The 15,183-nt window shown below is 49.4% G+C and overlaps 1 protein-coding gene across 5 annotated transcripts; it reads left to right on the forward strand.

Moving 5' to 3' along the window:
- The first annotated feature begins 208 nt into the window (after nucleotides 1-208).
- On the forward strand, nucleotides 209-12,871 carry SOAT2 (sterol O-acyltransferase 2). Of its 5 annotated transcripts, XM_012654632.1 has the most exons (15): nucleotides 209-497; nucleotides 987-1,042; nucleotides 1,546-1,682; nucleotides 1,993-2,052; nucleotides 2,361-2,468; nucleotides 3,873-4,152; nucleotides 4,595-4,664; nucleotides 8,110-8,194; nucleotides 8,676-8,721; nucleotides 8,924-9,053; nucleotides 10,331-10,428; nucleotides 10,838-10,936; nucleotides 11,454-11,589; nucleotides 12,069-12,214; nucleotides 12,419-12,871. In XM_012654632.1, exons 1-15 carry the CDS (start codon nucleotides 422-424, stop codon nucleotides 12,467-12,469), a joined length of 1,578 nt encoding a protein of 525 aa, XP_012510086.1. In that variant the 5' UTR covers nucleotides 209-421; the 3' UTR covers nucleotides 12,470-12,871. The 5 variants fall into 5 exon arrangements, with proteins under 5 accessions (XP_012510086.1, XP_012510110.1, XP_012510094.1 ...); XM_012654656.1 differs by lacking the exon at nucleotides 2,361-2,468; XM_012654640.1 differs by lacking the exon at nucleotides 987-1,042.
- The last annotated feature ends 2,312 nt before the right edge of the window (nucleotides 12,872-15,183 follow it).

A 15,183-nucleotide genomic window follows, 5' to 3' on the forward strand; every position in this document is an offset into this window, starting at 1 on the left:
CGAATGCACTGATACGTGAAGACATTCTGACTCCTCCCTGACCTCTGGCCTGCTGGGGAGAGATGGAAGGCTAGCCGTGCTGCTTAAGCCTCAGAGAGGCAAAGTCTCCTCCCCATGCACAGTCACCATTCCTGTGGGAGGGACAGCACACTTGGAGCAGGAGTCTGCGCGGTGATTGGGGTGTTAGAGGGATACAACTGTTCCTACACAGACAGCAGAGCAGAGCCTATACCTGAGAAGCTGCCCTCCAGATCAGATAACCTACCGCGCTCCAGGAGGCCCTCTCCTCCTGAAAGGACTTTAGTCTTTGGAGCTGCCAGCTGAGCTGAGTGAGACAAGAGCTGAGCAGGGCAGGGCGGGCTGGGAAGGAAAGGAGGGAACATAGGCAAGGGCTGCCTGCTGCCCACTCAAGACCCACATCATGGAGCCCAGGGGGTGCCATTTGCGGAAGAGAGATGGGCCGAAAGGGGAGCAGGAGGAGCGACCCTCTGGAGACGGTGAGCCACCCTCTGGGAGTGCAGAGGCTCAGGAGGCGTTGGGGAGAGCTGCATGGTTGAGGGGAGGCTCCTGCTGTCTAATGTCAATCCTTCCTGCTGTCCTGGGAGGTCAAGGAAGGCAGACCTCAACCCTGCCCCAAGCTACCCAGTTGAGAGATGGAGGAGAAAAGGGCTATTGAGAGCTGTGGCCTTACCTTATCTTTTTGACCCTTTAACCCCAGAGGGTGAACAGAACAGCTTCCTGTTCCCTGGGCATTTTCTAGTCTTGTCATCAGGCCCCCTGCTTGCCAACGGCCTCTGCACTGCCTGCAAAAACAACTTCCTCTTCTATTTGCTCACACTAAATATTGGGGGGTTGGGGCGGGGACAATGGAAGGCTGCTGAGCATTCAGAGAGCATGTCCTGGACAGAGAATGCCTCTGGGTCTGCACAAAGCGGCAGAACCCTAACCGGTCCCCCTCGAGTGTGCCCTTTGCTCCCTCCTCCTAGGAAATGCTGAGACGCACAGAGCCCCAGACTTGGTGCAATGGTCCCAACATATGGAGGTGAGGGACATCAGAGGTCAGAGGTTAAGATGGAGAGTTCCTGGGGTGGTGGGAGGCAGGGCTGAGGACTGGCTTGGTGATAAAGATGATTTGTTCTTGAGTTCAAAGATCAGGTTAGAATTCAGAGTTAAGATGGAGGGTTCGAAGTACAGGTCCTCAGGCCAGGGACTAACAGTCAGCCAGTGAACAGTCTTCCTGTTAGTGGGGCTAGAGGTCAGGGTTAAGAGAGTGAGGATCAGAGGTGACATGGCTGGAATTCAGACCCAGGGAGTGGAAGCCTTCTCCTGCTGCCATTCCTTGGTCCTCACTCCTGCCCTGGGAAGCCAGAAGATCAATTACTGAGGAACCTGTGGGAAGGAACCATGGCTTGCTTGTTCATCTTTTTGTCCCTAGCACATAGCACTGTGCCTGGCACAGAGAGAAGCTCAGTAAATGTTTGGTGAATGAAAGGATGGCTGACTGCATGGAGGGACAGTGGGCCTTGCCCTGGCTTTGTCCTATAGGCTGTGAAGACACAGTTGCTGGAGCAAGCGCAGGGACAGCTGACGGAGCTGCTGGATCGGGTGATGTGGGAGGCTGTGCAATCCTATCCCCAACAAGGCAGGCCTCTGCCCTCCATTCCCCTAGATTCCTTGAGCAGGTGAGTCTGAAGGGCCAGGGGGCCGGGGAACGGCTGCAGCCAGCCCCTCCATAGCAAGGATCATGGACCATAGACATCATCTTATGTGCCCTTTACCAGCCTTGGCATGACCCTGACTTCAGCCTTCCCTCTTCTCCCCATATTATCTTGTCTTCCCAACACAGGCCTCCACCTTCTGGGCCTGACCCTGGCCCTGACCTTCCCCTACTACTGCTCTTGGTTCCCAAGTATTGACCATCTGCATGGCCCTGCCCTCTGCCCACTGCCTTCTTCCTTCCTGGCCTGACTCTGAACAAATGTCTCAATTCAGGACCCGGGAGCCACCCCTGGGGAAACAGAAAGTTTTCGTCATCCGCAAGTCCCTGCTTGAGTAAGTCAGGGGTGAAGACAGGGCATAGGAGGAAAAGAAAAGGCTTCAGCTGAGGGGCCAGGTCACCTCCTTTCCTATCCCTAGGCTCAAAGTGGTTTGTGGGGAGGACTTGGAGAGGGTTTCTAAGGTTCCTTTTCCCCCATTTGCCCTGGGCATGGCTGTGGAAGAAAGACCACCAGGAGAAGTCCCAGCATTTAGCTGGAAGGTCCAGATCACTAGGCCCCATGCCCTCATGTGCACAGACCCCGAGCCAGTCCCTGTGACTCTGGGGACTCTCCCACATTGACCTTGGGGCCCTGTCCCTCCAGTGAGCTGATGGAGGTGCAGCACTTCCGCACCATCTACCACATGTTCGTCGCCGGCCTGTGTGTCTTCATCATCAGCACGCTGGCCATCGACTTCATTGATGAGGGCAGGTAGGCCCCCCTCCCACCTGGGATAGGCACCTCAATCTGGCCAGATCCAATGGGTCCCCAGTGCCCCACATTGCTTCCAACAACCTTCCCACCTAAAACACCCTCTAGGACCCCTTCCCTCTGCAGCCTTGGATGCCCCTTAGTCTGTCTCCCGGAGCCAGCCACTCTGGAGAAACCATGCTCCCTCTCAAAAATTTCTCAGTGAGAACCTTGCCCTGAAGCAGATACACACACATGCGCATCCACCCACCTTCCTGTCCAGGCCAGTTCTATTCAATTCAAGTAACCACCACTGAACACCTACTGAGTACCAGCCCTGGGGGCCAGAGTAGTGAGCAGGGCAGACCCCATCCCTGTCTGTGAGGTACTCCCAATCTCTCTGGGAAGCCAGACAGGAACACAAGTGCCTTGGTGGATTATTCTTTCCACAGAGCACCCCTGCAACTGTGAGGATGAGTTTCAGAGGGCGGTCTGCCCCTGGGGGGTCTGTATTCTCGTGTCCCCTGACCTCACCCTAAGTCAGCCTTAGAAAGCAGCAAAAGGAAGAGGACCAAGGATCTGAAAGTTCAGCAATAGTACTTCCTTTTGCTAAAATTGTTATTGTCAATTATCTACATTTTATAAGGATAAAATCTCAGTGAAAAGTTCAAATACACTTTTTACCATAAAATGACAGTCCTTCCTGACCATGCCCTCAGTCCCAGACTGCTCCCCAGAAGTGACCATTTTTAACAGTTCTGAGTTTCCCTCCAGAGTATTTTTCATGCATCAACATCCATATGTATATAAGTACCAAAGAGATGTTGTGGGGGTTTTACATAAATCAAACACTGTACCTATTATTTTGCAATTTGTTTTTACTCCCTAATAATCTCTCTTAGGGATCTTTCCATTTTAATGACCACAAAGTATGGAGGTGCCAGATTTTATTCATTTAGTCTTTTATTAATGGACGTTTAGGTTGTTTCCAATTTTTCCCCTTCACGAACCATACACTCTTAAACTAGGCAAACAAAACTCTGAACAACCTGCATCCTATTAGCTCAAGTCTACAAGTATAGACACCCCAAAGGAACAAAACTAAGGAAAATCAAAGTCTACATACTTCATATTCTAGCACTTGTGGTGTACAGAGTACTGAGCCCTCCTGTAACACCATGAAATTGACAGAGGCCCCTAAAGGTTATTTACAATCAAACCCATTCCATGACTAGGTCTTCTCCAGCAGCACCCGGTTCCAGAAGCCCTGGGCCACAGAGGTGCCATCTTGAACACCTGCAGGGATGGGGAGCTCACAACCTGATCAAGATACCTCAGTTTATTTTCCAGCAGCTCTGATTGATGAGTAAGGGACAAGGCTGGGCTACACTTTTGTCCACTTTGTCTCTCTTTTCCCACTCCAAGGCTGGTGCTGGAGTTTGACCTACTGATCTTCAGCTTCGGACAGCTGCCCCTGGCGCTGGTGACGTGGATCCCCATGTTCCTGTCCACGGTGCTGGTGCCCTACCAGGCCCTGCGTCTGTGGGCGAGGCCGGGGCCCGGGGGCGTCGCCTGGGCGTTGCGGGCGGGCCTGGGCTGCTCGCTGCTGGCCGCCCACGCAGCGGTGCTCTGCGTCCTGCCTGTCCACGTGGCGGTAGCGCACCAGCTCCCGCCGGCCTCGCGCTGCGTCCTGGTCTTTGAGCAGGTGAGGGGTGAGCGCCGCTGCAGCGGGAGGGCACAGGCAGGCCATCCCTGCAAGGGCCGCTCTCAAAGAGCAGAAGCGCGTTTGGTAGAGAATTGGGAGGGGGAGCTAGTGACGAGGGGCAAGAGTCCGTTGTGAGGGACCTGGGGGAACCCGTAGCCTCTAAGGAACAGTAAACGAACGAAAGAGGCACCACTTCGCCACTTCGCAAACATAGTCTGACGCCGCAGTCGCAGTCACACAGGCTTGGCTGAGTGAAGACACTGCCTGGGCCTCTCCTGTCCCCCTAAATTTACCCTTCATCCCAGCGGCGCCCCGTGTTAGGCTATAAGGCGATCTGACCACACAGATTTTACACTCTTGTGCCTCTCTGTCGTGAATGAGAGCGCAGAGCGGTTAAGAGATTTGCCCAAAGCCACTTGGCCTCCCTTCCACTCCGCCTCAGGTCAGGCTCCTGATGAAGAGCTACTCCTTCCTGAGAGAGGCTGTGCCCGGGACCCTTCGTGCCAGAGGAGGTGAGGCAGACAGCTGGCCTTGTTGCCAACTCAGCCCCCCTGAATGAAGCCAGTCCTTGCAGGATCCTCATAAAAGCCCTGCCTTCCCCAGTCCCATCTTGCCCAGAGGTCACAGCTCTGGCCTCCAGCTGGGCTCTGTGGGCATTCTCAGGTCCCACCTCTGAGAGATGGCACTTCTGTTACCCAGGATTTCTGGCGTTTTCCTATTTCAGGCCCAGCCTGAAAAGATCCAGGGTATGAGAATCTCATACAGGCATACCTCAGAGATATTGTGGGTTTGGTTTTAGACCACTGCAATAAGGCAACTCTTGAATTTCTGGGGTTCTCAGACCATGTAAGAGTTATGTTTACACTATAGTCTATGTTTACACTGTAGTCTATGAAGTGTGCAGTCGCATGTGTCTAAAAACACAATGTACATACCTTAATTAAAAGAATACTGGCCGGGAGAGGTGGCTCACGCCTGTAATCCTAGCACTCTGGGAGGCCGAGAAGGGAGGATAGCTCAAGCTCAGGAGTTCGAGACCAGCCTGAGCAAGAGCGAGACCCCGTCTCTACTAAAAATAGAAAGAAATTATCTGGACAACTAAAAATATATAGAAAAAATTAGCCGGGCACGGTGGCGCATGCCTGTAGTCCCAGCTAATCGGGAGGCTGAGGCAGGAGGATCGCTTAAGCCCAGGAGTTTGAGGTTGCTGTGAGCTAGGCTGACACCACGGCACTCACTCTAGCCCGGGCAAAAGAGTGAGACTCTGTCTGAAAAAAAAAAAAAAAAAAAAATGCCAATGATTGTCGGAGCCTTCAGCGAGGGTCTCACCTTGATGTTGATGGCTGCTAACTGATCAGGGTGGCAGTTGTTGAAGTTTAGGGTGGCTATAGCAGTTTCTTGAAATAAGACAACAATGAAATTTGTCAAATCGATTGACTCTTCCTTTCATGAAAGATTTCTCTGTAGCGTCTGATGCTGTGTGATAGCATTTTACCCACAGTAGAACTTCTTTCAAAATTGGAGTCAGTCCTCTCAAACACTGCCACTGCTTTATCAACTAAGTTTATATACTATTCTAAATCCTTTGATGTCACTTCAACAGTGTTCACAGCATCTTCACAAGGAGTGGATTGCATCTCAAGAAACCACTTTCTTTGCTCATTCATAAGAAGCAACTCCTCATCCATTAAAGTTTTATCTCAACATTGTAGCAATTCAGTCACTCCTTCGGGCTCCACTTCTAATTCCAGTTCTCTTGCTATTAATATTTCTACCACATCTGCAGTTATTTTCTCTACTAAAGTCTTCAACCGCTCAAAGTCATCCATGAGGGTTGGAATCAACTTCTTCCAGACACCTGTTAATGTTATGTTGATATTTTGACTTTCTCCCATGAATCATGAATGTTCTTAATGGAATCTAGAATGAAAAATTCCTTCCAGAAGGTTTCCAATTGACTTTGCCCAGATCCATCAGAGGAATCACTATCTATGGCAGCTATAGCCTTACAGAATGTATTTCTTTTTTTTTTTTTATTTCAGCATATTATGGGGGTACAGATGTTTAGGTTATGTATGTTGCCCTTGCCCTCCCCAGAATGTATTTCTTAAATAATAAGGTTTGAAAGCTGAAATTACTCTTTGATTCACGGGCTGCAGAATGGATGTTGTCTTAGCAGGCATGAAAACAACATTCATCTCCTTGTACATCTCCTTCAGAGCTCTTGGGTGGCCAGGTGCATTGTCAACGAGTAGTAATATTTTGAAACGAATCATTTTTGTTAGCTGTAAATCTCAACAGTGGGTTTAAAATATTTAGTAAACTATACTATAAACAGATGTGCTGTCATCAGACTCTGTTCCATTGGTAAAACACAGGCAGAGTAGCATAATTCTTAAGGGCTCTAGGATTTTTTGAATGAAAAATGAGCATTGGCTCCAACTTAAAATCATCAGCTGCATTAGTCCCTAGCAAGAGAGTCGATCTGTCCTTTGATGCTTTGAAGCCAGGCATTGACTTCTCCTCTCTAGCTATGAAATTCCTAAATGGCATCTTCTTCCAATGGAAGGCTGTTTTGTCTACATTGAAAATCTGTTGTTTATTATAGCCACCTTCATCTATTATCTTAGCTAGATCTTCTGGATAACTTGTGGCAGCTTCTAGATCAGAACTTACTGCTTTACCTTGTACTTTTATATTATGGGGATGGCTTCTTTCTTTAAACCTCATGAACCAACCTCTGCTAGCTTCCGACTTTTCTCCTACAGCTTCTTTACTTCTCTCAGCCTTCATAGAATTGAAGAAAATTATGGCCTTGTTCTGGATTAGGCTTTGGCTTAAGGGAATGTTGTAGCTGGTTTGATCTTCTATCCAGACCACTCAAACTTTCTTAATATCAGCCATTAGGATGTTTTGCTTTTTGATCATTCATGTATTCACTGGAGTAGCACTTTTAATTTCTTCCATGAATTTTTCCTTTGCATTCACAACTTGGCTAACTGGTGCAAGAGGCCTAGCTTTTCAGCCTATCTTGGCCTTTTCTTTTCTTTCTTTAATCCTTTTTTTTTTGTTGTCAGCACAGAGGATTGAGTTCAATTTTCTTTTCAGTTTTTCCCCTAGCTTGGCTTTTAACATGCCTTCCTCACCAAGCTTAATCCTTTCTAACTTTTGATTTGAAGCGAGAGATATTTGACTATTCCTTTTACTTGAACACTTAGATGCCATTATAAGGTTATTAATTGGCCTGATTTTAATATTGTTGTGTCTCTGGGAATAGGGAGGCCCAAGGAGAGGAGAGAGATGGAAGAAGTGTCGGTCAGTGGAGCAGTCAGAACACACACAACATTTATTGATTAAGTTTACAGTCTTCTATGGATGTGGTTCAAGGCATCCTAAAACAATTGCAACAGTAACACTAAAGATCACTGATCACAGATCACCATAACAGATATAATAATAATGAAAAAGTTTGAAATATTGTGAGAGTACCAAAATGTGACACAGAGACACAAAGTGAGAACATGCTGTTGGAAAAATGACACTGATAGACTTGCTAGATGCAGGGTTGCCAGACCTTCAATTTGTTAAAAAAAATGCAATATCTGTGACACACAATAAAGCAAAGTGCAATAAAACGAGGTATGCCTGTATTAGGAAGTCAGGGTAGAAAGGAAGGAGAATGGGTCGTGGAACATACAGGCGCCAAGTGAGGCTCTGGCCACAGTAGGTCCTGCACTGGAAAATGGGGTGCCTAGAATGGAAGCAAAGATGGGGCGTTAAAGAGTAGGTTCGTTGCTTGCCCACTTGCCTCCCCCAGCCTGCATCCAGATCCTATATCCAGCGCCTCCTCCTGCCTCCACCTCTGTCTCTCTGCTCACCAATCCCACCACCCTTCCCCAGCAGCCTACCCACCTCTGCCCCTCCCACTCCCTAATCTACCTGCTTATTCCTCATCAGGTGAGGGGACCCGGGACCCCAGTTTCTCCAGCTACCTCTACTTCCTGTTCTGCCCCACACTCATCTACAGGGAGACTTACCCCAGGTAAGACCCTGCATCTCTTCCCCCAGTGCTGCGGCCCCAGGACCTTGTCTTCTGCTCTCCCTGGCCTGAGCGCCTCAGTCTCACTTCAGGCACTGGCCACACCCTCAGGAAGCATCCCATAATAAAGATGGGAAATAAGTGGCAGGTAGACTACCCCTTCTCACTGGGCAGCCCACGATGACACAAGGGTGACCAGCTGTCCTGGTTTACCCAAGACTGTCCCGATTTTAGAACCGAAAATCCTACACATCCCAGGAATACTCTGTATGGTTGGTCGCCTGAGTTGACACCCAAGCTAAAAATCCACTGGTCATCTCTGTTATGGAAAATCCAAAGTGTCCTAGACCCCACGTCCCCAGATAGTCCTCCCAGGCCTGAGGGATTGAGGGAGCTGTGGAGAGAGGCCCTGGAACCCATGCCCAGCCTGAGCAGGGAACAGCATAAAAGGGTGAGAAACATATTATCCCCATTGCTGCTGCAGGACATCCAACATCAGGTGGAATTATGTGGCCAAGAACTTCGCCCAGGTCAGAAGATGGGGCAGAAGGGTGGACCACCTGTCACTCACAGTGGCTGAGGAGACATTGCTGGGAGTGAGGTGGGGGAGGCCTGGGGAGGAGGTGGGAGGGTGGTGCTAAGGGAAGAGAAGGCAGCTGCTGGGCCAGAGGTCCAATCCCATGGGTAGTGGCCGGTGCCCACTCCCAAGGCGTGCGCCCCATCCCTCCCCAGGCCCTGGGCTGTGTGCTCTACGCCTGCTTCATCCTGGGTCGCCTCTGTGTTCCTGTCTTTGCCAACATGAGCCGAGAGCCCTTCAGCACCCGTGCCCTGGTGCTCTCTATCCTGCATGCCACATTGCCAGGTAAGCCCACCCAGGTGGGGATAGGGAAGACCTGACTCTTCACCTTCCGTCAGTTTCAACACCTTCCCCCTCTGAAGCTCCGCTTGTATCTGTCTCCTCCTGTCAGTGCTCATTGCTGCGATTTCAGTTCAGATTATTAGCCAACCGCCCTCCATATCAGCCTCCTAACGTATCTCCCTGGCACCCAAATCTTTCCTCTCCCATCCAGCCCTGACACTGCCACCCAGGCAAACTTCCCTATGACCAATGAATCATTCCCTACCCTGCTTCAAAACCTCCAGTGACGGCCAGGCGCGGTGGCTCACGCCTGTAATCCTAGCACTCTGGGAGGCCGAGGCGGGTGGATCATTTGAGCTCAGGAGTTCGAGACCAGCCTGAGCAAGAGCGAGACCCTGTCTCTACTAAAAATAGAAAGAAATTAGCTGGACAACTAAAAATATATATAGAAAAAATTAGCCGGGCATGGTGGCACATGCTTGTAGTCCCAGCTACTTGGGAGGCTGAGGCAGAAGGATCACTTGAGCCCAGGAGTTTGAGGTTGCTGTGAGCTAGGCTGACACCACGGCACTCTACTCAGGACAGTAGAGTGAGACTCTGTCTCAAAAAAAAAAGAGAAAAAGAAAACCTCCAGTGATTACCCATTGCTGGCACTTCTAGATAAGATTTGACTTTGGTCTGGCATTCGAGGCCTCTTCCTATGCAGCCCCACCCTTTCTTCTCATCCCACCACAAGCCCAGAAAGGTCCATGCCTCCGGGCCTTTGCTCATACTGGCCCCTCAGCTTGGAATGCCCTTTCCCCATTTTCCAGCTGTGGAATCTAGTTCCTGGGAGGCCCACAGCTGAGATGTCCCCTCCTCTGAGAAGCTTTCCTTTTATAGCCATCAATTACCATGACGCACCCCTTGCCCTGCACTCCCTAGTACATTGATGGCCACCATGCTTAGCTCCCGTTACATTTGACCTTGCTACATGGTTGGACATGTCTCTCTGTCTCTGTCTCTGTCTCTGTCTCTCCAAACACTGTGAACTCCTGGTGGCTAGGGGCTGTGAGATCCATCTTTGCATTCCCAACATCTGGCACAGAGTAGATGCCAAGTAAATGCACATGAGCAAATGGCGAATTAATGAATGCATGAATTCGTGAATGACTAATAAATGATTGGTAAGAGTTGGGACCCTGGTTGCTGGGCAGGGCCTCCTCAGAGCCCAAATCAGGGCTGCCTGGGAAGTCCAGGTAGGGCCGTCTGACCTGCAGCCCCTTGTCCGCACACACCAGGCATCTTCATGCTGCTACTCATCTTCTTTGCCTTCCTCCATTGCTGGCTCAACGCCTTTGCGGAGATGCTACGATTTGGAGACCGAATGTTTTACCGGGTGAGGGCCTGCACCTGGGCCAGTTGGAAGTTGGAGGCAGGGAGGGTTAGAGAGGGATCTGGGGAAGATGGTGGCTATGTTGGGTGTTCCCTCAGCTGTGCTGCTGAGCTCCCACAGTGAGAAATGTGGTCCTCTAGGTGTGGTTATAGTGCAGCCCTCCACCTCCCAACCAGCCAGGGCTAACTGCTTTTGTGTGCATGGTACTATAGAATCTTCTTCTCCTGAGAGGGGTAGCAGGAGGGAGGACAGGGGCCCCAGGTCCTGAACAGGAACTGGGAGAGTGCCTGCTGTCTCTATTCTGCCCTTCTGGAACATTGGAACGGGGTGCAGGCAGAGGGAGCAGCAGAGAGCAGCTGGAGCCTGGGGTACTCACCTCCTTTCCCCAACCCTGACCCCACTCCCTCCCCAGGACTGGTGGAACTCAACATCCTTCCCCAACTTCTACCGCACTTGGAACGTGGTGGTCCATGACTGGCTGTACAGCTACGTGTATCAGGACGGACTGTGGGTACGGGCTCTGCAGACCCTTCAGCTCCCACAGTTAACGGGGGCCCTCCCAGCCATCCTCCCCTTCCTTCCCTCTGCACCACCCACCTTTCCAGACCTAAGCGACCTTTAGATTTCATCTGTCCTCATTCTACCCAACCCAACAGGTGGGAAGTCCTTCTTACAGTCTAACTTTCTTCCTTCTTTATCCTTAATTCCACCCCCTCCACAGGGCATTTCTCCCCTCCTTAGCCTTCTAAGGAACACGCATATAGCAATTTTCAGTTACCAAGGTCTTTCACATACATTAATCGGCGCAGTAACCCTGAGAAGTAAGTATTATTACATTCTTATTTTTAAATTGCAGCTAAGGCCCAATGGGCCAATAAAATGCTGTTAGATAAGACCAGTGTCAGCTCTTCTGACCCAGATCCTATATTCTTTCCATTGCACTACACTCCCTCCCGGCTTCCTTAAAGAGTGGGCTCTTCGTGGAGCTCAGGAAGACTCACTTCCCACTCCTCCCCTCACCCTGCCAGCTCCTTGGCGGCCGGGCCCGAGGGGCAGCCATGCTGGGCGTGTTCCTGGTCTCTGCAGTGGTCCATGAGTACATCTTCTGCTTTGTCCTGGGGTTCTTCTACCCCGTCATGCTGATGCTCTTCCTTGTCGTTGGAGGTGAGCTTGCCTCTGTGCCACTGGAAGGGAGCCATCCAAGGGGAGGAGGCCTGGGTCCTGCTCCTGGAGATCCCAGACTCATTGCGGGGAGGCCACACACCTAGGACCCAAGAGGAGGCTTCTGGGCTGGAGAGGTGGGGTGGGGAGGGAGGCAGCAAGCGGGTATCGTGGGGGATGTGGGAGGAGGTTTCTGGCTGAAGAGCATTTGAGCAGGGCACACATGGAGGAAGACAGAGAGAAGAAGACAGTTGCGGTTGGGAGGTTCAGTATGAGATCAGGATATTGAAGTGTGAACTGAGGAATCCTGGTTTTACATGAGCCACTGGAGACCTCCATGGGTTTCTGCAGCTGGGTTCAAGATCCTCCCCAATGGAGCCTTCCTGTTCCATCTTTTCCCAGTACCCTGGGCTGGGAGGGAAGCCAGGAAGACAAGGCATGAGTATCTGCAACCGGAGTGACAACCTTTCCTCCCGTGCCAGGGCTGCTGAACTTCACAATGCATGACCAGCACACGGGCCCAGCGTGGAACGTGCTGATGTGGACCTTCCTCTTTCTGGGCCAGGGCATCCAGGTCAGCCTGTACTGCCAGGAGTGGTATGCACGGCGACACTGCCCCTTGCCCCAGGTAAGGCACCACAACCCTTGCCCAGCTCCCCATCCGAGAGGACACACCTCCCCTTCCCAACAGCCAGCCCCGTCTTGTTCCCAATTCAACGGCCATGGTCAGGCACCAGGGCCTGCCTTGGGGGTGATGGGCTCCCATGTCTTGGATGCACAGGCTGGGTCACCAAGAGTGACCTCATTCATAATTCACTCTTCTCTGGCTTAGATAACCTTCTGGGGGCTGGTGACACCTCGCTCTTGGTCCTGCCATACCTAGAGGTCAGGGCACCCTCACTGAACAGATGACACCATCAAGTTCTTCTCTGCCTGCAAAGCCTGGACCATGGCTCCTCTCTGCATTTCCAAACATGGTTCTCAGTCGATGGGGCCTGCGTGCCGGACCCAGCCAGGGAATTGCAGGGACTGAGGTCATTGGACCTGTAGATAGCTGAGCACAGACTCAGCATGGGGGTGACTCGAGCCCTATCCTCATGGATTGGGCACACGATCCCCTCCCACCCCATAACTGTCCAGACTTGGGGAGACTTGAGGGACCTTCTAGGTTTGGTGGATGTGGGGGGACTCAGGAGATCTGGAGCCACCAGGTTGAGAAGGGTTTTGTTCTTGACTTTGTACTTCTTCCAATATAGCAATAAACTCTTTGTCTCCCTTTTTTCATTCGTTCATTCATTCATTCATTTGCTGAAGGCCCACTCGTGACAGGTACTATTGGGGGAGGAGTGAGAATTTGGGGTGACATCCTGCCTTACCTTCTCTATGCCACGCCCCTCTCCCTGGAACTCAGCCTCTACCCCTCTCCCACCTCTGTTCTTTCTCCAGCTCACATTTCCATGCCCCTTGAATCCTTCCGCTCTGGCAACCTCTGGCACATTTTGAAAGGACACACAGCAGGCCCCCTTTCCTTTAGCAAACCCAGGAGAGAAACCTCCTGTACAGACCTGAGACACCTCTTTTTGTTTGTGAACCTCAGTTTCCACAGCTATAAAAAGGATATTGGCCAGGCAAAGTGGCTCACACCTATAACCCCAGCGCTTGGGAGGCTGAGGTGGGAGGATCCTTTGAGCCCAGGAGTTTGAGGTTGCAGTGAGCTATGATAGCATCACTGCACTAGTCTGGGCCCCAGAGTGAGACTCTGCTTCCAAAAAAAAAAAAAAAAATTAGGAGTTTCCCGACTGTAGGGACACAGGAAAATATATTAGGTAGGATACAGAAGGTCAAAATATTTATATTCAGAACTGTTGCAGAAACCAGTGTGTCTCTCCTGTCTACACAGATTCCCCACCTGGTTCTAGGGAGACATCTGGGTAAGGAAAAGTAAAAACATTGGCCCCTGGGGGAATGAGGACAGAAAAACCAGGGTCCTTGAGAGAGGTGGGGCGCATCCTTTTTTTTTTCACATTTTAACAATATATATAAGTATCTTTTCATGTTAATAAACATACATCTATTGTATCATTTTTAGTGATGGCATGGTATTACATTGCATGTATATACTATAACTAATTACATATATTTCAGTTGTTCAGTTATTTCCAATATTTTGCTTTTCTTTTTTTGGGGGGCAGGGGCAGGATCTCACTTGGTTGCCCAGGCTAGCATGCAATGGGTTCACCATATCTCATTGCAATCTCAAACTCCTGTGCTCAAGCAATTCTCCTGCCCCATCCCCTTGAGTAGCTGGGACTACAGTTTTGCACCACCAAGCCCGGCTAATTTATCTATTTTTTGTAGAGATGGCATCTTGCTATGTTGTTCAGGCTGCTCTTAAAATTCCTGGCTTCAAGTGATCCTCCTGCCTCAGCTTCCCAAAGTGCTAGAATAACAGATGTGAGCCACCAAGCCCAGCCTCAGTATTTTGCTCTTATAAATAACTTAGGGCACCCTCACTGCCTAGATGAACATCTTTGTGTAAATATATATATATTTGTGCTCGTTCCTCAGGGAATTTTCTAGATGCAGAATTACTGGAACATTACGTGGGTTTACTTCAAATGTACACACTGCTAAACTTCTCTCTAGAAAGCCTATATGTATTGACAGTACATGAGTGTTGCCCATCTCCCCACCCTCATGCTGATCTTGAGTTTTGTCAACTTTTAAACTTTTGCCAATCTGATATAAGAGGAAAATTATATCTAGGTTGTTTTTATTTTGCATTATGATCATTACTTTAAATAATTAAGTATATTTTCCTGGGTACCAACCATTTTTATTTAATATTTTATTTTCATTTTGTTTATTTGTATGTTTATTTTGATTGGTTAACCAAGCTTTCTTAAAATTTATATTTATGATTTAATTAAGCTTTTTATTTTGAGTAGTTACAGATTCATATGTAGGTGTAAGAAATAACAGAGAGATTCCATGTCGCCTTTATCTAGTTCTCCCAATGATAACACCTTACAAAACTGTACACAGTTGTGTACAATGTTATAACCAGGATATTGACAATATAATCAATATACACAACATTTTTCATCATCACAGGTTCCTTTATGTTGCCTTTTTTTTTTTTTGAGACAGAGTCTTGCTCTGTTGCCCAGGTTAGAGTGTAGTGGTGTTATCATAGCTCACTGTAACCTCAAACTCCTAGGCTCAAGTAATCCTCCTGCCTCAACCTCCCAAGTAGCTGGGACAATAGGCACACACCACCACACCCAGCTAATTTTTCTATTTTTTGTAGAGATGGGGTCTCACTATGTTGCTCATGTTGGTCTCGAACTCCTGGCCTTAAGCAATCCTCCCGCTTCAGCCTTCTAAAGTGCTAGAATGTCAGGTGTGAGCCACTGTGCCCAGCCCATGTTGCGTTTTTATAGCCACCCCCACTTCCCTACCACCTCATCTCCTCCTTAACCCCTGGCAACCACTAATCTGTTCTCCATGTCTATAACTTTGTCATTTCTCAAGCTGTATTTTTAAACAGAATTATATATTAAAATGTAACAATAAGATCTTTGTATCATCAAATAA

The sequence above is a fragment of the Propithecus coquereli genome, unplaced genomic scaffold (assembly GCF_000956105.1).
Source record: "Propithecus coquereli isolate 6110/MARCELLA unplaced genomic scaffold, Pcoq_1.0 Scaffold111, whole genome shotgun sequence".
Lineage (NCBI taxonomy): Eukaryota > Metazoa > Chordata > Mammalia > Primates > Indriidae > Propithecus > Propithecus coquereli.